General features: G+C 43.0%; 1 protein-coding gene and 2 long non-coding RNA genes across 3 annotated transcripts; all 3 read left to right on the top strand.

The window, feature by feature from the left end:
* The first annotated feature begins 6,669 nt into the window (after positions 1-6,669).
* Positions 6,670-9,707, top strand: LOC119282286. The gene is made up of 5 exons (XR_005138683.1): positions 6,670-6,942; positions 7,031-7,147; positions 7,214-7,266; positions 8,384-9,087; positions 9,547-9,707. It is a non-coding gene; the product is annotated as an uncharacterized LOC119282286 (long non-coding RNA).
* Positions 9,708-10,053: 346 nt separating this feature from the next.
* On the top strand, positions 10,054-10,778 carry LOC119282287. Its single transcript, XR_005138684.1, has 3 exons — positions 10,054-10,167; positions 10,253-10,407; positions 10,600-10,778. It is a non-coding gene; the product is annotated as an uncharacterized LOC119282287 (long non-coding RNA).
* Positions 10,779-15,373: 4,595 nt separating this feature from the next.
* Positions 15,374-22,063, top strand: LOC119282288. The gene is made up of 21 exons (XM_037562564.1): positions 15,374-15,489; positions 15,570-15,722; positions 15,815-15,967; positions 16,046-16,168; positions 16,776-16,872; positions 16,965-17,133; positions 17,257-17,401; positions 17,529-17,794; positions 17,982-18,151; positions 18,227-19,114; positions 19,208-19,394; positions 19,482-19,598; positions 19,812-19,867; positions 19,952-20,158; positions 20,244-20,388; positions 20,514-20,647; positions 20,761-20,971; positions 21,082-21,213; positions 21,313-21,549; positions 21,632-21,820; positions 21,904-22,063. Exons 16-21 carry the CDS (start codon positions 20,514-20,516, stop codon positions 22,024-22,026), a joined length of 1,026 nt encoding a protein of 341 aa, XP_037418461.1. The 5' UTR covers positions 15,374-15,489; positions 15,570-15,722; positions 15,815-15,967; positions 16,046-16,168; positions 16,776-16,872; positions 16,965-17,133; positions 17,257-17,401; positions 17,529-17,794; positions 17,982-18,151; positions 18,227-19,114; positions 19,208-19,394; positions 19,482-19,598; positions 19,812-19,867; positions 19,952-20,158; positions 20,244-20,388; the 3' UTR covers positions 22,027-22,063.
* The last annotated feature ends 851 nt before the right edge of the window (positions 22,064-22,914 follow it).

A 22,914-nucleotide genomic window follows, 5' to 3' on the forward strand; every position in this document is an offset into this window, starting at 1 on the left:
AACGAGCCGAGGGCGAGCAGGAGGTTCCCTTGCGCCGAAGGCGCCGTGTCACAGCGCGACGGACAATGCGCCGCACGAACCAGGACGCCACACGAACCAGCACACACTTCGACCAACACACACTTCGACCTATGCCCCCCCTTCAAGATGTTTATGAAAATTAAACGAGCAGAAGGCGAGCAGGAGGTTCCCTCGCGCCGAAGGCGCCGTGTCACACCGCGACGGACAATGCGCCGCACAAACCAACACGCTTTTCTTCAATTTAGTAAAGTTATACACCTGTGCCTCTTCTAGTGCTCACCTGTGCCTATAAAGAAGTCACACAATTGAACAATTCTGAAGACTGCCGTTTTACAATAAAAAGTTGCTTTTTTTCGTTACTTGAAAGGTCACATACGATAGTGTTGGTAGTTCGCGCCCGTAACTACCCCATAAATCTCCATTACCCAGAAATATGATGGGAACAGAAAGGGAAATATGAAAGGGAAACAGGGAACCAAGCGCGCGAACTGGTATTTATTTTTGTTTTCGCGCGGAAACGGAAAACGAAAAAATGTGATAGTATGAGGGTCAAAGTGCAAAACGCACGAAACCACAAACCGGAAAGGGAAAACCGGGAACCAACCGCGCCACTTGGTTTTCTTTGCGGGAGCGCTCCGCGCGAGATACTTGTTACGCGCGGGGCACTCCCGAACTGCTCGTTACGAGCGCTCCGAAGGAGCGCTCGTTAACTAGTTGCTCCCGGGATCGAGCTTAGGACCTTGCCCGTCCTTTTACGTATGCCTACCGCCAATCAGCCATATTTTCCACTTAAATTGTATCACAAGTTCGCCTCAAGTCCACCCAATATCTCCTCGGCCGACTTCGCCGGAAAGCAACACGTCATCCGAAAGAATCTGTCCACCTTCGCTGCTAGTCCGCCCATTGTCGCCTCCGCCGACTTCGCCAAAAAACAAGACGCCGTTCGAATCTGTCCACCTTTGCCGGTAGTCCACCCATTGTCGCCACCACCGACCTCACCGGAAAACAAGACGCCGTCCGACACAATTTGTCCAATGTCGTCTCCGCCTACTTCGATGAAAGACCGTCCAATGTCGCTTCGTCAGACTTCGACGGAAAACAAGCTGGCGTCCGACAGTGCTCCACGGTTCATCGGATTTTCATCGGCCGATTCTACGCTTGAGGTATGTGCACAAAGAGTTGAAATCATGTTTTTTGTTTTCCACGCCTCGCCAGCCCCGCTGTCCCATGCTAGAGGAGGTCAACGAGCCGCGCATAAAGCGCCTTCCTGCACAACATAGCCGCTGGGCCAGGAGTTCGTTTGGGCCGCTGCACTATGCTGGGTATTTTGGCTCAGTGCTCCCTTCCTGTACAATTGAAAAAAAAGGCAGGTCTTAATATATAGAGAGGGAATCAGCCTCGTGGAACCGGGCTCGGACGGAAAGGCTTCGGCCTAGGCTGCCGTGCGTGTGTTCTTCTCCCTATGTTCTTCTGCTGCTCATCTTCCTCCTTCCTCTGAGCTTCCCCTTGTAATTGAGTTGAATTCTTCAAACCTTTTTAATGGAGCTACTATTGTACTGGGTACCTAACAATTACAGCAGTCAACAGTATCATGCAGTGTGGATGGGCTCCTAGCCCAGTGTGTCTCGTGGCCGACGCAGGTTCAAGCCTCGGCTCTGACGCTGCTGTCTCACATTTCTTCTCTTAATAAAAAATCAGTAGGGCTTCTCCCCCTAGTGGTCTAGTTTAACAGTATCACGCAGTGGCCACATGGTGGGCGCTCCAGAACACTGATCACAGGGCTAACTAGATTCCGGCCGGAAGATCTGATGGACATCAGAACAAACAGTTCACTGTCGTGTAGGGTTCACAGGTCACACATAATTTTCAGCGAACCACTAGGGATCACACTACTTTCCATCAGAGTAGTCAATCGGTGGCTTAGTCAACATTAGAGCATTGCCCATGTGTAGGTCGGGTTTTTTATTTTTATTTTTATTTTCAACAGTAATATACCCATGTGTTGCAACGGAAAACAAAAAAATACCACGGCCTCTAATATGATAAGCATGCTTAAGACCATCCACGATCATTATTTTGTCATGTTAAATAACAGATCGATTGAGGATAGGGTTTGTAGGACTTCAGTTTGGGACATAATATGTGGTCATGAGTCAATAATAAAATTATCCTGATGTAAAACTAAATCCTTTAAATAAAGGCGCTTAGCGATTAACAGACACACTTTAATTCCAACATAGAAAAAATTTATCATCGCTGACGGTTTTGGGTAGCTATTTTGTGTCAAATTATGTCTCATTCTTTTCAATCGGCTTGTCAATGGCTAATTTAGTTCATAAGTCGTACCTCGTGAAAAAACTCGGAGAATTACCAACAAAAAGTAAGGGGAACGATTTCACGCCTACACAGCGGCCGAAGATTTGGCCGGTCGCTCGCGCGTCGTCGAATGAGAAGGACCCCACATCTCCAGACCCGCACGCTGCAAATAGCCAGGATTTGTCTTATCTCTTCACACGCTTTCTCCTTCACTTGTCGTCATCCTGGCACGAGCGTGGGACCTCGCACGACATGGAAGCTCAGTCCACCACCACCACGGGGACCCGCTCCCTTTGTCCCGTTTTCAGCTCGACGCCGGCGAGCCGGATGCGCATCCCCGCAACACCGCTGTGGCATCCGTTCCGTCCATTCCTTCTTGCCTCGTTGTCGCCATTGCCAGCAACCACCCGGAGATGCCCCACGCTGCTCCGGCGAGCGTCGCCCTCCTCCTATGCTGGAATTGCCCCGGAGCGGACGACGAAGCTGGAACCAACCATTTTTTATACAACCAACCAATGCAAAAGCTAGAACCACAGTTGGTTTTTGCTTCAACCAACAAGCGAGCCGGAACCACAGCTAGTTTTTGCTACAAGTGCATCGCTTTTTTGCTATAACTAGCATCGCTATTTGCTACAAATGGCGGTTGTGCTGTTTTGTAGCCGGCGACAGCAAATGGATGCAGATAGAGAGATCAGGAAGCTGCAGCCGTGCTTCGGAAAAGTTACGACCAGTTACAAAAAGTTTCAGCAGGGTGGACTGACATGTTGCATTGAACAACAGTGAACTTGTGGCTGGTGATGGCAGGCGGCTTCAACCTACAACCAAAAAGCTGCAACCCGCAGACATACATGTTACAACCGTACATGTACGAAGCTACATCCATGTTATCCTGATCTGCAACCCTTTTTTTGGGGAGCTCTTTTACAATACCCTGGTACTCCAAAACCATATACCGGAGTACCAAGCATATCTGGCTGTCCATGGTCGAGGGTTGTTTAGTCATTTCTTCAAGGGTAATTTGTTTTTTTTTAACCTCTGGTGGCTACCGTCCCGATCATTCATCTACCAGAAGAAGAAAATCCCGGAAGAGTGGCGGTGCCGCCTTCAGCCAAATACACTTCTCCACCGCACGCTGCTCTGCCCTCCAGCACCGATCGCTCAACTCCGCAACTCGTATGGCATATCGTGTTGCCCTGGGCACGCCGATTGATTTGTCTTCGTGCCGCTTGCTTGAGATTGATTTCTCACGCGCTGAAAACAAGGAGTACGGATGAAACCAGGCGCAGCAGATTCGTCCTCAATTGATTGAATACTACTGAAGTTGTTAATTCATGTATAGATGAACTAGAATAATTTGTAGAACGAGTATGGCTGTGATGAAATAGCAGGCGAGACATTTTTCTACTAATTCGTTCATACATCCAACTTAAATTTCGAGTGACGCAACCGAGTGACGCACCGAGTGACGCAACCATGGAGCTTTGACGATAGGAGTTGCAACCGGTCAACGGCGACCGTATGCAACCTGTTGGCGGCGGATCTTCAGCCGAAATTGACGAGGGGCAGAGAGGGTCTTCGATGAGCAACGGGCGAGGGGGGGGGTGTTCCTGTCTCGACGGAGCAGCACACGGGGAGGAGTCGCGCAACACAGAGACGGGGGAGGGGATTTCCCCTGTGTACGTGAGGATGAAGAAGACGAAGTCAATATTAGACGGTGAATCGAACGGCTGCCAGGCAACCGAACATAACTTTCGGCTGGTGCGCCGGCGCCTAGCAGTCGCCATAAAGTAAAGCGTACTACACCACCAACCTCTAGCGCGCACAATGATTTTCTTATATACACCACACCAACCTTCATTTGATTGAACAAGGTTCTCTTCTCTTTCTATACCACCATATCTTCGATAGAATAGCTTGCCTTACTCTATTTAAACACGCTGCATCAAATAGGTGGTAGCCACATAAACATATATAAAGAGTGTTAGAGGAGAATGGAAAACATATGAGAAAACATGGGAATATGAGACATCAGGAGCGGCTGTCCAATGAGCTATATCGGGGCCAGACCAAGTAGGTTGGGTGCTTCAAGTACGAAGGCAGCGCCTGGCAGATGTTTGGCTGGTGGCGCAAGTAGGATGTCCAGCTCTTGCATGCTCAGGAATCCAGCCCATATGAACCAACCAACTTTACCTTGGCATAGATCATATGGGGGTCGGAGGCATCTACCAATGTGTGGAGCAGCTGAACAATAAGCTAAACCTCTACCATGGGCCGCCGGATTGGATCCCATGTCGCCGTGGTGGGAGGAGAATTTGCATTTAGCCTGACGACAGAAGGAGAATTCCAATATCTGTTTCCACGGCTATTGAAGACACGCTTGTAGTTGATGCTTTCGATGTGCAGTTGGCTATTCCACCACCACCTCCCCTACCCCGCGACAGCTATTAGAATAAATCCAAGGCATACCGTTGATCATCCGAGGACCAAGCAATCACACGAGGCACGACACCGAGATTTGTTAACGAGGTTCATCGATATGGCTACATCCCCGGGGCATATGACTACGGGCGCTCCTCCCCGTGACACCGTCACAATACCGCACACCGGCCACCCGGGCGCCGGCACATGCCGCCGGCTCACCCTTGCGCGCCTGTGCTATTATGTTGGCATAGGTTACATCGTGTGTCTACCCCCACTATATGTGAGAGGCCTAGGATACAAGTGTCCGACTAGGACGCGACTCCATATCCTATCTAAACACAATACAACTACAAGTCCAATTGTAACCTACCTCGTACACTATATTCGACACAACTCTAACAAACTCCACCTTGGCGAATATTCTCCACCACCTTGAGTTCGTCCATGCGTCAAACTTCCATGTACATTGGACTTGAGCTTATCCCATGAGCACCGCTGCTACTCCAAGACTCCATGTGACTCCACCTGCAACTTGTAGTCCCTTCTTTTCTTGACCACGGTCAACACTCGAGCAAAATTAAGCTCCTTGTTACTTTAGTTTGTGCTCCCAACTTTTAGAGTATCAGTTCAACGCCATCACACACCGATCACTGAGCTGCTTGAAAATGAATAACTCACATATTGGGTGTCACACATAAGAGTTACATGAACTCAACATCACCGCTTCTTTCTTGACCGCCTGTCTGAAACTTGAAAGAATTTCACCATTACTTGTAGTCATTCTGAGTCAAATTCGCAGTTGTCTCACCACATGTATGACCACCAGATCCCTGGTCCGTCTCCATGCACCGTGCTAACCGCACGCCTCACCGCTATTACCGCGTCGAGCCTCCGCTGTTCCGGTCGAGTCTCAAGGGTCGCGAACCCACACCACTGAACCCCACTTCAGAGTACCATCGATCATCACCGACTGATGAAGAGTTTCACGCTTCCATCAGACCACTGGGCTCCAGTCCGAACTGCATGGCACTCGCTTTTTCCCGCTGAATAGACTTCGACTCTCTATGCACTTACGCCGTAGCCCCTCAATCAACATCAAGTGAAGTCCTCCAGAGCTCAGCTCCACCTTCAACATGACTCCATGGTGGTTGTACGTGCTACCCCGCGCCCCGTCGACTCTAAACTCCGTGTGCACATCACCTTGAATCAACCCCGCGTCATAGTCTTGTCGAAGCCACACAAGCCTCGAGCCTGCGCCACATGTTTCCATGCCCAGAAGTCGGCCACCATCAGCATCACGCTCCTCTGTCGTCATCGCCGATCCCACCACCGTCTTCTGTACCAACCGACATCCAAGTCGATCCGTCAGACTAGCTTGTCCGACCAAGCCGATCTTATTCGGCTGCACGACACACCCAAGGCTCCCAAATCATCTTCGACGAATTTTCATCCATCACATTATAATTCCATCTTAGCTGACATGACTTCCTGCAATACCTTCAAGCATCCTTGTTATACCAACTGAACTTTTCACGATGCAATAGTACACGAAGCAAACCGTTGTCACCTCCCAGTACTAATAGCAATCTAACATATAAAGCCTCCTAGAGTACCCGTCGTTCTAGCGCATCTACATCGCGAGATGAATCTGGTTCGAACGATTTACCGTGCAGCGTCCTTTTCACCTTGCTGTTAAACATCTGGACGTTCGTTTTGCTGCATGCTATGAATTCGGGTTAGAGTGGATGACGGCTGGGCCATCCTTTCGCGTGGACCAGCATTGCAGTGTGCGTTCCACGTGCGTGTTCGGGTCAGAGAAGGGGTGGGATACAACGCTCGTCCAGTAAAAGACCTAGCCCGCAAGCGTCCCTCCCTCCTCCTCCACGACCTCCATCCTAGCCGCCGCCGCCTCTCCTCCTCTTCCTCCTCTTTCTCCCGTGCCGCCGCCGCTTCTACTCACCTTCCTCCTCTTTCTCCCGTGCCTCTGCTGCCGCTCCTCCTCCTTCTACTCCCTACGCTAGCACGGTTGGGTCATCGGGTGAGCAGCGGCAGGCATCTGTAGTGTGTCGGAGTGTGCGGATCATGACAGCGGCACGCATCTTGGTGAGGCAGCGGCCACGGCTGCGCCCTCCTCTGCGCTTCCTCTCAAAGTACCCTCTGCTGCTCGTCCTTCGTGTGTTGCCGGTGAGATTTCCTTCTCTCTTTTGCTCTCTTCCACGGTCCTGTTTTCTTCCTCACTGCTCCTCTTCTTCCTTCAATCTCTCCTGTTCAGCACGGTGGAGACAGGTACACGAACTAGGCAGGCCATGGGACGACAGCTGCTCGAGCACCCACCTCGTGAGGAGGGGTTGAGTACAGCTCCCAGTTCATGGAGGAGATGCCAGCACAGGTGAGCTCTTTCTTTCTACTTTCCCCATCTTCCCATGGTACCCTGAGCTCTTCCTAATTGCTTTAGGGTTTGGTGGCAGAAGACACTGGATGCATGCCCAAGAAGCCCAGCACGGCCGGGTGAGTGTATTTTAGATACCTGATATATATAACAACACAAGTTGTTATCCAATATGCGATGAATCATATGTATTTTTTGTACATTTTATGGTTACATTGATACTATTCTGCAATTGTTAATAGCCTTAGACAGTATTGGCCAACTGGAAATTTATAAGTCAAAAATTCTCTGTCGAAATTGAACTGGTGTGATTTACAACTCCAGCGTTGCAACATGCCATCTTCCGCTAGCTATTACAACTTACTGGAAGGCCTTGACAAAAATATTCTCTGTCGAAATTGGACTGGTGTGATTTACAACTCCAGCATTGCAACATGCCATCTTCCACTAGCTATTACAACTTACTGGAAGGCCTTGACAATGAACAGAGATAACTAAGATGGATAGTAAGTGGAGTACAATATAGAAAATGTGCAGATGAGAAATAGCTAATACCTTCGACATATTTATCATATCATTATTGTTTTCTTTAACCCGAAACAGTTGAGCATGGCTCCACTGCATTTTTATGAAATTGTCACAATATGATTACTATTTGAACACTTATAGTCTGATGCCATTCTTTTCTGTAAAAGAGTGATCTTTTTTGTTTACTATTTACTTTGTCTGAATTTAGTATCTACTCTGTCCAGCTATATCATTTCAATGTCATCAGATTTAGGTTCGCATGGTAGCTAAAGAAAATGAAAAGTCAGTCACCATATGCCAATGCCACTCCTATTCCCAGTGATACAACATCTGATATTATCAGCTAATCAATTTCATCAGTGATATGGTACTATATTTCTAAAACAGAAAGGTCTGATTCTGATGTAGTGTGAGGCAAATTTCAGTTTAGTACAATTCTGGAAGAATTCTACTTGATTGTCCTGGGTCCTGAAGTACAGAGCAGTGACACTTCATAGATCATGGGAACCAACATAGTTTTTTATGTTTCCCAGTTGGAAAAATGCACTACTACGTACACATCTAGCTTGCTTTTCACATACTGAAATTATTGATATTCAATACTTGAACTTACCAAGTAGTAATTTGCAATTTTCTTCTTATATACAACACTTATGTTCTGTAGGATTTTCCAATTTGTCATTCTAACCAAGACAAACCACTTTTCAGGTTGACATTGTTGGAGTAAGTTGCTATTCTTCAAAGGACCTGTTGTCTTGGAGAAACGAAGGAGTTGTGCTCCATGGCGAGGAAAATAATTTGTCACATGACCTCCACAAATCCAATGTCGTGGAGAGACCCAAGGTGGTCTATAACAACCGTACCGCCAAATACATGATGTGGATGCACATAGGCGATGCGAACTACACCAAATCCTCAATCAGCGTGGCGACGAGTGATTCTCCCATGGGACCATTTACTTATCTCTACATCAAGCGCCCACATAACTATGAAAGCAGAGACATGACCATTTTCAAGGCCTACCTAATATATTCATCCAAGGGCAACAACGAGCTCCACATTGCGCAGCTAACCGATGACTACCTCGACGTGACCGACAGCATGCGAAGAATTCTCGTCACACGGTATCGAGAAGCCCTCGCGCTCTTCAAGTTCCGTGACATCTACTACATGATAACCTCGGGTTACAGCGGCTGAGCACCGAACACTGCAAGGTGAAATTTTTTTCAGATGGGAAACTACATATATACTGTATGCTATACAAATATTGCAACATACATGGGTGCCAATGCGGATGCCGATGCTGCCTATCGTATGTTGATATTAACATGGAGGAGGCGCATATGTTTGTTGATTCTGTTTCTGGGTTGGCCCTTGAGGGGGAGAGGAAAGCAAACTCCAGCATGCTTCAGGTGCATATCCTCTATTGTGCTTGTCTCCCTAGATAATTTGGAGCATTGCACGTTTTGTTAAATATGATTAATTACTTAATTTAATGGCAGTTGTGAAAGTTAGAGCACATCCGTGCTTGGCTTTACTTCATTAGTAGCTGGCATTCAGTAATTAATATGAAACTATTTGTGAAAGTTAGGCCCAGAGAAAGTGTGCCCTGTTTTTCTCAGATAACTACTTCTTGTTATATACTATGACTAAATTAAGTAGTCTTGTACAATAAGCTTCATTGATTCACTTACAGAAACTGAACTGCTGTTGTGTTAATGCATTACAGTCATCCTTAAAGACCTTGTGGTTGGTTGCCATGTCTGCCAAATAATTGCTTGCTGAAGCACTGGTCCTAAACCTATAGTTAGGCTCATGACCTGTTCATTGATCCGTCTGGCTGACAATATATATTTATCTGCCATTGGCAGATTTCTGCTCTTTGGCTGACAATGGCCCGAATGGAGGTCAAACTAGCATTCCCCCAGGACAGACCGCCACTTTCCGTCATTTCAGTTGCAAAGATTGCAGGTGTTCCTGTAATCATTGATCCGACCCTTGCCTCAGGTTCAGTGCCCACACTACACTTCAGTTCTAGGTAAGTGATCAATGTTCAATTATACCTTTTAGGTTCCCTCCCTCTCTCTGATTAACTACCACATTTCCTTTACTTTATACACGAACTGTGGAAACTTTATTACGGAGATATATGTTTGAATAGTTTTTTTTTTGAAGAGCTATATATGTTTGAATAATTACTGTAGTTGACTCTGAAGATTGGTTCTTATTTTAATCTCCTCATCCTAATATTCCTGGTTCCAGAAAATTGTGTTGATGGCACTGACGACTGTTAGAACATCATGTGTCAACCAAAAGAGTTTTATTTGTGAGATATGACAGTATTTTTGTATGGTATTTTGTAGTGTCTCAGTGAAGCTATCACGATTCTGCACAGGGATTTTATACATGGTGTCAACACAGTTCTCCGGTACATTGCACGTGTTGCATCTGTTTCCAGCTTCTATGGCCAGGACGATATTCAGGCAGCACATGTATGTTCTGGTTTTACGGTGTTTGTCATTGATTTTCACTATGATCTCTCTGTGTCCTGAGTTGCTATTGTTTGCAAATCTGTAGGTTGACCAATGGCTCAAGTACGCACCAACTCATTCTCCCAGGCTCTGAATTTGAAGCTGCTTGCTCATTTCTTGATGAATACTTGGCAACTTGAACCTTTTTGGTTGGTTATGGTCTATCAATTGCTGACATTGTCGTGTGGTCAAATCTCACAGGTAATTTACCTGGCTTCTTTCATCATTGAGTAATTTATTGGTCTCTCCCTCTCTTTTTGTCTTGCCTTAAGAGGTCACAATTCTTTTCTTCAGGAACCAGTTTTTCTTGTATCACCATGCAGTACTGTACCGATTCAATATGACTAATTTACTTGAACTAATGCCTTAGTATGTATGTAATAATTTGTGCAGGTCACCATGGTTGTTCCATTGTCATATCATTCCTCATATGCTGCTGTTTAGCATCACAAAAGAAGAAGGCCAGAGTTATTTCTTCCTTTTGGATATTTTCCATCATAACTAGCAGCCAATCTGAGCCGAATATCTGAAGTAATTTCCGTAAGTTAAGTTTCGGTGCTCCTAACTTTGAACTAGAATCTTAGCGCTTATTTTTCTCCACGTCAAGGTTTCTTTGTGTGCAATTGAAAATTATGTGAGAACTGGGTTTTTACTCCAATACCCCAATTTTAGCAGATATTGAAAACCTCAAGAGTTTGGTGCCATTTGTCACGTTTGTATACTTAATGCTATCCTTTGTGTCTTTAATAATGTCTCACCATTTGTACAACTCAAGAGAGGATTTCCCATGAACATTTTAGCACTGCTCTTACCTATCGATCAAAAAATGTTATTCTCTACAGGTTAAATTTGTTTGAAGATGATACTATGCATGATGCATAAGCTGGGGCTGGCATGACACTTCATGTTGATGCCGTCGGTCGAGAAGTACCATACCGGTGAGTACTCCTTCTAGGCCGCTTCTTCGATTTTCTCATGTTGAATGGAAAGTTTATGCTGGACTAGGATCAGATTCATGGCGTTTGTTGCATCGGCACTAAGCTTCTTGCTGGATTTGATAGGGAGATATATCCTTTGGTTTCTAAGTAAACCTGAACAATGATGTAGCTTCCCAAATTTCTCTACACTCCAATCATTCAAGGCAAATTTTAGCATGGTCCCTCTCTCATCATTCAAATATTTTGTGATGCCTATGCCTCCGTTCTTATCTTCTGGAATAATTTAGGATCAACACAGTGATTTGAAAATGCAAACAAGCACAACCGGATGTTCCATGTCGATTGGTATATTTATTTCTCTCTTTTAGAGTCCCCTAAATGAAAGTTGCAATGACGCTTGATTATTGTATATACTAATATGGTGGGCTTGTTAGGTTCAGTTTGTGGTGGCATTCGGTTCTTTGTACAGTTCTGCTGAATGCTAAAACAATTAGCTTATTTAATTTCTTCCATTTGTTGTGCCTGCCACTGATATTCACTACGGTTCCCTTGGTTGCAGCTCTTGCCTTCCCTGCCAATGCTTCCTCCTGCCATGCTAGCCATGTGTGCCCTCACCTTTGTTCATCAATTCGTGCGCAGGTATGGATCGGTGATGTTGTCGATGCCCATAGAGCCATTACCTCATGCATGATGTGTGTTTTGTGTGTGCCAGTTTGCCGGTTAGTGAGTGATAATATTCGGATGAATTTTTCATCGGTGTAGCAAGTGATCAGCAATAGACAACTCTTACTTTTGGATTGAAGTGCAGATCTTGCTAAAGAGTTAACTAAGGACTCATTTATGTATTCTTATGCCCCAATGCTTCATTAAGTATCATTTCTGCAACATAACATTATTTCTTACCATCTTCTATTGTTTCCTCTGTTTTTATCAGTTATTCAGTGAACACCACATGTCACATGAAATTTAGACTACTTGTCTACAGGTAATTGGTTAGAATCAGTTTCTTGAGTTGGCTTGCTTAGCATGCAATATTTCACACTCACTAATTGTATTATTTCACGGTTGGCAATTGTTAGAATCAGGTCTTGAGTTTGCTTGCTTAATCGTGTCCCTGTGTAATTCCTCACCAAGCTCGCCAATTGTGAGTTTGTTCCACACAATGGAATTTCTATGAATTTTTGTAGTCCAGAAATTCTTGGAAATTCTCTTGGTGCTGTTATAATGTGGGTGTGTTCGGCTTCCTTCTTCATTAAAGGTGAGTCCTTTCTTTCAGGTTGGCTAACATGATGTTGTTTCTGCTGGAAAATAATTCATTATGCAATTATGGTTAGGTTGTCCTTTTTCCTTCATAACTGCGCTTAATGGGTAGCAGGTAGCTGTTATGCTCACTTTGCTCAAAGCAAGGTTGTGTAGCCGTGCTATTTTGTGCTTTAAGAAGTAAGCCGGCATTAAATCAGTAATCCCGTGCTTCTGCTTTGTTGGCCCAAAGTCACTAAATTTTTTTCATGTTATCTTTACTCTTTAGCCATTCCAAAACATTTATCTGATTTTGCAGTATGGCGCCTTTGTTTCTAATCTACAAAACAACAACTTTTACCCAGGCTTGTTATTTCTAATTCATTCTTTTCCCTGCTTGCTTATTATAACACAAGCCATCATGAGTCTACTATCAATCATACACACCTTTTCGATATACTCCCTCTGTCCAAAAAAGCCATCAAGGTACCAGTAATCATGTACCTTGACTCCCTGCTGCTGCCAACCGATACAAAAGAAATGCGGAAGATTGCAAAGACAATGGACAAAATCTCATTACCACGAGCAAACCATCTCAAAGAGAGTGACCTAGCGAAAATAGCTAGAGCAGACATGAAAACGGATGGAAAAGCACGACCAGATGACTATGAATTTGGCAAGATACATGTATAGCTCTGTTGTACATAAATCAGTACTTCCCTTTTTGAAAACAGTTTCCATTCTAATCAACTCCATTCCACCGAAACGATGCAGACATGGAAAGAAACAACAATGAGGATCTTCTGTACTAGCACAGCATCAACTTCGTCTTCAATTCACCAGATAGCAGGAGAACATCGTAAAGAACAGCAACACCAGCACACAACCAAGCTGCTACCACCTCCACCCAAGCGCCGGCGCGAACCACGTGTCGGCACCAGTGGAAGCACGGAACCAAACAAAAACATCAGCACAGGACCAGAAGAAAGATTCCAAAGGATAAACAAATTGTTGGAAAAAGTGCTCCATGAAGCAGAACAGTTACCCGCAGTAACCACCAAGGCTAAACACCAATGCAATGAAAAAGAAGAGGTATTGGATGAAACAACCAGGACAAAGTCGTGCAACAAACAATTGCCCTGATGGATTCTCTAGAACAACTCAGACAATTTGAGGACATAGTTTGCACAAGGTACCTCACAGACAACGCGGCCCTGCAGACGCTAGAGCAAGTAGTTCCAGCAGCATCATGTAGACAAGTTGATGCCAGCCGCACGATTGAAATAGTGGCCACAACAAAACAAAGAGAAAGGAGAAAAGGTAAGAAAGAAGAAGAGGACGAAGAGAGGAAGAGAAGAACAAAATCAAGGAACGTGGGCATTGACAAGAAGAAGATAAAGCGGCAAAAACAGGTAAACAAATAGTAATGCATGGTGCCATCCGTAAGCAAAACCCTATTTTCATACCTCAACTGGAAAGAGCTGTGTCAATGCTTTCAGAAACATACCAATAGCACACCAGGCCAAGATGAACTCCAACAGCAGGATGGCGTCAACAACCCCAAAAATAAGAATGAACGCAACAAACAAAGCAACCTCACAACAGACAGTGCTACAACAACAACTACTCCAACACAAGCACAAGATACGATCGACGTCAGAACCAGTGAAGAGGTCAATATGAACATCCATTTTTCCTTTCAAAACTGGATAGAGTTATAAGTTAACTGACAAACCTTCAACAAAATATAGGCTCAGCTGGAGAACAATCAAGTCAGTAGTCCCGTCAACCAAATGCAGGAGGCTCACCCACAATCAACCGTTAGCATAAAAGACGACAAAGAAGAAGAAAACAACGAAGAGGTAAAATTCCACAACCCACTACACCCCACACCGGAAACTCATAATGGCAGGAAAGAAAGTGAACCACAAACTCATATTGTTTGAACTCCAGGTATAACAATCACTTCAAGACCAAGAGACAACCAGTGTTGAAATTGAACCCCATAGTGAACCTCAAACAGACGAAGGAGTCACAGAATAGGAAGTTTGTGCACAAGAGATTTCCAGTGCCATGACATTGCAGATCACCATCACGAGTACAAAGGAGAAAGCCCAAGACATCCAAGCCAATGAGGAACTAGAGACTGTTATACCTGGCAAAGAAACAGTCGATGCAGGCACAAATAACCCAGTCATCAACACAGAGGTAAAAAATCAACAACAAACCCTTTTCAAACCATTTATGATGTCTGAACTACGTAATACACCCCACCACCGCAATACAACAATTATAAGGCATGTCTAACCCTTTTCTTTGAACAAATGCAGGAAACAAACAAGTACATTGATCTGGAAGATCAAGAAGCAGCGCAACCAAAGGAAACTGGAAAACACACAGAACTTCAAACAACAACATGTGAAGAGGTGAGGTTACAAACCTGAGGCACAAATGAACTCCAAACCATAATTTCAATTTTTTATTGAACAGGAAGAGGAAGCAAGCAAAAGAACTCGCATAAACATTGAACAAGAAAAAGTAGAGGACAGAACGAGACAAGGAGAAGCCGTGGTTCAAGAAGGAGACAGTCCTGCAAATCCAGAGAAAGAGGTCTTATAAAAAAATTGTAACTCAACAATCAGATATGCACCCATTTCTTAAATACTTTTTCTGTTGGTGCAGGCACAAGAAACTCAGGAGAGCACCAACAATCAAGACCATCAAACACAACCAGAGGAGCCCAATGAACAACACAAACATGTTCATCAAACGGTAGACAATAATGCCACTGAAGACCAAGCCACCAAAAATTCAATCACCAAACAACAGCTACCAGAGTCAGCGCCAGCGTCAACGATTGAAAAGGTGAAGTTACGAAACTTGCAAGCATGAAATTATAAAATTGCCGCATGCACAATTAAATAAACTCCAACCTAGCACACATGTACTCACTCCAATGCACTCTCACTTTGCCACCTCTATATTTGAATAGCTGCAAGAAAAAAACAAGGTCACCGACGATGAAGAGCAAACAAAAGAGCAAGAGAAGGACCCAAAAACACCACGCGAAGAACATGTAGAACAATCAGTAGTAACAAGTACAGAGGTGAAAACACATAATACCTATGAATTATTTTATAGTTCAAAAATACACATTTCACATTTCACTACTTTCCTCAATCACAGAGAGAGGAGACAGATGAGGAAAAGGAGGCCAAAGAAGAAGAGCAAAATGTTCTTCAAATGGCAGACATCAACGTCAAAGAAGACCAAGCGCCAAAATATTCACTCACCGAAAAAACCGCAGCAGAGACGGCAGCAGCGAGAACGACTGAAAAGGTAAAGTTACATAAGCTGATCCTCTGAAAGTATAAAATAGCTCTGTTGAAGCTCAAATGCACTACCACTTAGCCACCTGTGTGTTTCAAAAGATACAAGACAAAAACAACGGCAGCGGCGATCAACTCCAAAAGACAGAACGGGAAGATGCCCAAAAACCTCCACTCAACGAAGAACAAGCACAACAGTCAGCAGCAGCAACGAGAACAGCAGCAGAGACAACAGAAATAGCAACGACTGAGAAGGTAAAGTTACATAAGCTGATTCTATGAAAATATAAAGTAGTTCCATGGTTGAAACTTACCACCTTTATGATTGAACAGCTCCAAGACAAAAACCATGATAGTGACGATGATCACCAAAACAAAGAACAAGACGGTACCCAAGAAACAACACCCAACCAAGAACAGCTGGAACAGTCAGCATCACCAACGACAGCTCAACAGGTGAAGTTGCATGAAATGTTTCCACAAAACGACAACTTAATCAAAATCAAAATAGCTCAAAGCACGCACCAAACGCTTCCCTATTTTCCCATAACAGCTGCTATAATTAAAATAAAGTAGCAAGTTAGATCATTTCAATGCTTTTTAAATGACAACGCAAAAACACGAAGAAGGCAACCACGGAGATACAACCAATGAAGCAAGCACACAAATTGTTCCAGAGAAGGAACCAGAAACTATCGAAGAAAACCCTACGCCGTCGTAGGATGCCAATTCCCCTTGCAGACAGGTCAGTGCCATCCAGGTTGAGATTGAAAAACAAGACGGAAAAAACCACCAGCAAGACATAACGGTTCACAAGAAAAAACATGATTCCAAGAAAAGCACATACGACTCAAATAAGGATGGAGAAGAAGCTGAACAAAAGGGTACAACGCAAAAAGAAGAACAAAACATGCCGCAGGAAGCAGAAGAAGAACAAGAAAGGAACAACACTCGACAGGACATATCTTCCAGGATCGAAGCAAGCAAGACAATAAAAACATAATTGCTATCTTGTGATCTTTGTGACTTGGAATTATTTATATTAAATCCAAAATCATCGCAGGCACAATGGAGAAAGGTGGCAAAGATAGCGATTCCGTCAACAAAGCCATCGAAGAGCTGTACAACGCTGTATGCAAGCCATGGACAAAGAGAGAAATGTAAGTTCATGCAACTAACACAGAAAACATTCTTACACACGATCATTTTGACTGTATCATGACCAAAACATTTTTCTAAATATACTTTGCAGGGATCAGCTTTTCATTACAACGAACAAGTTTGATGTAAATCTAGGACATGTCTCCGAAAGCTTCAAGGTCGGTAAATCAGTACGCACCAAAGCAATAGAGCCCATGCTAAAAATCTTGAGAAAACAACTCAATGGCACACGGAGAAAGATTCTGTCGTTAAGCAACACTGTAAGTAAATATCACGGCAAAAGGATCACGTTTAAATCACTATATATGACTTTATAAATAGATAAACTTCCCCTATAGCTGAACTGACAAATTCCCTTTGTCTATCTGTAACGAAACAAGCAGCACTCAATAAGGGAAGCCGACGACGAAGATCCAATGTGCTACAAAAATAATGATCAACAACAGAATAGAAAAAAAATTACTACCTGCAAGGCTTATATCATTTTTCAACATGAAAGAAGAAGAAAAACTACAAGATTATTACATGGTAAGGAGATCAGCTGTTTCAGAAACAAAACACAATTTACGTATATGTTATGCAAAGTTCTCTTTATTTTATGTTTCTAAATATAAAAAGATTTCCAAATGTTTTCTTTTTATTTTGTGTTTTGCAGTTCCTTCTACCATGTTCGTTGAGCGGGTTTGAGAAAGACGAAACTATAAGTCATTACTTCACCATCACAGTTAACATGCAAAAACAGCGTTTTGAACTCCTCGACTCTTCAACTGCATATCCAGGCACAATAGAATTCTTCAACAATGTAACCAGTAAATTAATGAAAATCGGGAAGCACATAAGCACAGAGCTACAACTTTCAGAAAAAAGCATCGACCATTACAAAAAGGTCAGACTGCAGGTGCCACTTTAAGGAGAAGACACGTAAGCACTTCCAACATCTTCACTTATTTCTTTTTTTTCAATACAACATTCAATACTATAACTACTGAAATAATTCTGTTCTTTCCTCTTTTCAATACAATAATTACCACTACCATTGCTCAAACTTTTCTCTTCTTTCCTTTTCTTGAATGCAACAATCTTACCAATACCATTCATCTAAATGCAGAATGGACTGCGCATTCTACATGTACATGAACCTGAAGCACTACTCCAGTGATGGAACAACAGCAACCTTAAAGCCAGAACAAGTACGAAAGTTGAGGAAAAAGGTTCTATATCAACTAATCAGCCAACATAGATGGAATACAAAACTGTCACTAATTAAGTGTACAACAGGTAAGTCTTTTCAGAAACTAAATCTTACAGTTTGGTAACACTAGAAGAAGTATTTTTTTAATTATTGTTTTACAGATATGCTGAAATATGAAGTAGATATGGAAGACAAAGAAATACAACAAGCATAATGTTGCGTACTAGAAGAGTTTCCGCCAACTACCGGGCCAAAAGAACATATTATGCATGCGGCAACCACACAAGAGCTTGAAGTTATTGATATATCCAGTAAACGCAAAGATATTATGGATGTCAGCAGCCACGTCGTCGCCCAACAATCTTTCACAGTCCACGAACAAAATGATCCATCAATAGAACTAGATCAACCACCACCAGATGACAAGATACCACATCATGCCGAAGAGGAAACAGACGAGCAAAATATCAACAGCAATATCACGACCACAGAGCAACTGCAACAAGCAGGCACTGATTTAAAAGCGGGTGACAGAAGCAACGACGTACAAAATACACAACAACAGGTTTCCGAGTAGAAGAAACAGCATGTTCTTCTTCAAGAAGAAACAGGGTCAACAAGCAATCAGCAAGGCACCTCCAGCACCATCTCTTTAGACTTCCTAAAACCAAAAACAATGGAAAAGCAGGAAGAAGTTGACGAATTTCTTTCAAACCTTAACCCACTACAACTACAGGTGTACAACGACCATATAAAGATGTGCTCTAACTTCGATTTAATCAAAACATGGCTGACCGAGCATGAAAGCTATGAATTCAACAAAAATCCCAAGCCGTTTCTGACAATCTTGCAGCAAGAGTCAGGAGAACATTCAATGCCTCAATCGACAAGAAACTCTCGGTCAAGAAAAGGCCGGTAAAGCCTTCAAGAAGGCTCCTTGGAGAAATCAAGATTCCTACATTTGTCCTAGGATATTTCAAATTCATGAACAAAGCCAGAGCACTACATGAATACCTATTCAGCAAAGAAGGATAGGACGAATGCGGAGAGTAAGTACTTTCTCTTCAATAAACAAAAAAACAAACAAATGTTGCCCCTTTTTAAACCAACCTAACTAATGTATAAACTTTTTCTGCTTGCAGTCTAAACGTATATATTAGCTCGACGCGACCCGATTGGATTACAGGAAAACAAATAATGGAACAGCTAAAGAAAGGAGATGGTGGACGGATGGAGGGCTCCATTGCAAACGCATTGTTCGATGAATGGACATCGCAGCAACAATACAACACAACCGATAAAACCATACTTCCCGCAAAATTTGCAAACGTATGAAGTCCATTTTGACAAAAACACTTGCATCATTTCAGTGAATACAAAGATTGAACTAAAAAGTAGAAAACTTTTTGGTCGCAGGTCGTGCTCGGTGTTAAAACTGGAGAGGAAGGAGGACTAGCAGAATTCAATGAGGAAGAAGCATTGAAAGAGTTTGCACCCCTTGTAACAGGCAAGGAAATTTTAAAGAATAAGCTGGTAAGTTAATAGAAATATAGAAAAATAACTCATTCTTCCTATAGATTGCACATTCACATGCCATTTAATTCTCCTGACAAGAATTAACTTTAACTCACTCTGTCTCCAAACACTGCAAATTATGATACCTAACAACACAGATAAACACTACACACTGTACGTGCTTAACAAGTACACGAACTCCATCGACATACTTGACTCCCTGAATTACAGACACGGAGACGGAAAAAAAAACATGGAAAACACACCATAAGGACCACCAAGAACTGGTACGTCAATTCAACCTTGTTTCCTAATTAGTTTTCCAATTCCCGCATTCCCTTTATTAATAGATAAACCCAATAATAACACAGATTAAAAGGATGCACGCACTCATGAAGAAGCATTACGGTGAAGCGGAGCTACAAGCCAACAGCGAACCAAACTGGTCGCGGATAGCACAAACACCTAACAGAGTTTGCGTGCGAAAACAGCAGGGTACCAAATGCGGACACTTCATGGCTCAATTTGCAAAATACTGGAATGGCATTGAACTCATAAAAGATGATGAGGATTTCAATGTAAGTGAATAGTACAAGAGCAACAATTTTAATTTTTACAAGCAGCGCTACTTGAATACGTCAATATCCGATAACCTCCATGCAGCAAAGCAACGTAGATGCCGAGTGGAAACCAGAGTTCCTTTTTACAGCCATATTTGGTGAAACAAACCAACTAAAGTGGGAGCAACTACCTGGAAGAATCAAAGAATTCAAACCAGAAACTTCAAAGTTCTTTTCCACCAAAAAAGGTAAGAAAATCATTTCTACTTATCCTCTTTTTTTGTAATTACCTACACATCACACGGTGTTCACCAACATCTTTCGTATCACGAGAACTTACATATAATATATCTGCTTCCGTTGACTAAAACAGATGAAACAAAAAAGGAAAAAAAGACAAAGCACCAGTCCATATCCAAAACATTCTCATTGCTTCCAACACACAAAGGAGGCGTCCGACCTCTTCCATCTAGTCATGAGCGACAGCTGGCAGGAGGAATACAAAAAGTGAGTTCTTTTCTATTGCACCTCAAAATAGTTGGACAGAGCCCAAAAATAATGTAAGAATCCGTTTCTCACTAACCGTCACCACCAAAATAATTTTATCTCCCCTGTCGCAGCAAAACTATATTTAGACGCATCCGCAGGGACAGTGAAAGCACGCAACTTACTGGAGCCCAGCTGAAAGCAGTATTTGGTCCAAGACCAGCACAGACGAACAAACGACATCATATGGAAAAGAGGATCCTCGATGACATAACAGAAATCTGGGAAAGCAGACAAGAATCAAAACAGAGTGACACAGTAATATTAGGCCCAAACTTTGCAGAGGTAAACTTTTAAAAAGCAAAATCTTGTGAACATTGCAACAACTACTTTTTTTATATTCTTACACGGCTCTTTTTTCTAACAGTTTTTTTCATCATAAATATTGTTTGCAGCATATATTGGATTTGAAGAAACACACAACTAGTATTACAAAATTTAAAAATGAATTGCAAAAAACAAAGAATCAGCTGGTTCCCATGTATCTCAAGGAAAATCAACGGAAAAAGCTCTCAACAGCAAACATGGTAACAACCTATTCTACCATGACAAAATCAGAAAATATGCGTTCTATTAAATTACTTTATATTAAATTGTCATCTAAGCAACAAGTTTTTTGTACACAGATATTCATTTCAATGGAGAAGCATGACCGCTATGTACTATATGTGCTGGACAAATACAAACACAAAGTTCACATTATTGATCCTGGAGAAACAACTCACGAGGAATTTGAGAAAGAAAAGATAGACATCGACAAATTGACACTAGAAGAAGCAAGTCGAGTACTTCAAAAAAATGAAGATGCCAGAAAAGAAAGAGAAAGACAGTTTCAGGAATATCATGTTCATAAGACGGCAATCGTAAGCATTTATACATAACAATTTGTTCAGTTTTACAAGTTGCAATATTAAAACAATTAATTACAAAATACAATATTCCCAGATACCTAGGTTTAAAGAAGTCTTCAACATCATACTAAGACAAACAATGAATGCCAAGGGTACAAGATGGCAGACTCATACCATGCAAGATGTTCCAGTGGTAGAAAAGGGAGAATCAACATTTGTTGTTTTAAAGCTTGCATTCCTCTACAATGGTGAAAAGTTTGTCGAAGACCTGGAAGATTTGTCTGTAAGTTTATATATATTTACTTATAAACAACTTATATGCACAAACTCTAATAATATACTTCTCTTCTCGGTAAAATTTCACAGGATGAGGTCGATGACTGGAGGGCAGAGGCAATGTACATTCTCTTAAATAGCGAGATGAATCAAGTCAAAGATAGTGAAATGGGTGACGAGATTAGCAAGATCTTAAGGAAAAATGAAGACTAAAACTTTTGATTTAGTCCGCGAAGCTAATCTATCTAGACGTGACAAAACAGTTTGTCAATAACTCACATTTATATGTAATGTAGTTAGAAATTGTGTGTTCATGTTGAAAAAGGAACTATTTCGACAACAGTGCGTCTTACATCATAAGAGAGCGCAAGTAAACTATAAACAACAATGCCTCTTCTTATTTGTACAACAGCAGTGACTCCAAAAACGAACCCTTACGCGTGACTCTGGAAAGCACCGTCCCGCGCTTCCAGAGGCGACATGGCCTCGTGCCACCAAACCCTGGGTCACCATGCCTCCGGGCAATATCCATACACACACATACCCTTACGCGTGACTCTGGAAAGCACCATCCCGTGCCTCTAGAAGCGACATGGCCTCGTGCCACCAAACCCTGAGTCACCATGCCTCCGGGCAATATCCACACACACACATACCAAGAGCGCCTCAACCGTTGCTAGCTCCTACGCACACGTGACTTCACATGCTTCAAACCCGTGCCTACGGAGGCAACATAACAATGCCTTTGTAGTATGCACACATGTGCATACACACACAAACATATATATCGTCAACAAAGCATAACTCTTAACCAGACGTGACTGCACATTCTTGAAACCTGTGCGTTCTGAAACAAAGCAGCTTGCCTTTTGCACGACCTGCTAGGAGGTTCCCTCGCACCGAAGGCGCCGTGTCACACGCGATGGATAATGCGCCGCACGAACCAGCACGCCACATGAACCAGCACACACTTCGACCAACACACACTTCGACCTATGCCCCCCCCCTTCAAGATGTTTATGAAAATTAAACGAGCCGGAGGCGAGCAGGAGGTTCCCTCGCGCCGAAGGCGCCGTGTCACACCATGACGGACAATGCACC

The sequence above is a fragment of the Triticum dicoccoides genome, chromosome 3B (assembly GCF_002162155.2).
Source record: "Triticum dicoccoides isolate Atlit2015 ecotype Zavitan chromosome 3B, WEW_v2.0, whole genome shotgun sequence".
In the NCBI taxonomy this organism is placed as follows: domain Eukaryota; kingdom Viridiplantae; phylum Streptophyta; class Magnoliopsida; order Poales; family Poaceae; genus Triticum; species Triticum dicoccoides.

What these genes read in the sequence shown, in the direction of transcription:
- LOC119282288 (XM_037562564.1), top strand. Translation starts at nt 20,514, where the DNA reads ATGAAACAAAAAAGGAAAAAAAGACAAAGCACCAGTCCATATCCAAAA. An exon ending in TGGCAGGAGGAATACAAAAA is followed by an intron (nt 20,648 to 20,760) that starts GTGAGTTCTTTT and finishes CCCCTGTCGCAG; the next exon opens with CAAAACTATATTTAGACGCA. An exon ending in AGCTCTCAACAGCAAACATG is followed by an intron (nt 21,214 to 21,312) that starts GTAACAACCTAT and finishes TTTTGTACACAG; the next exon opens with ATATTCATTTCAATGGAGAA.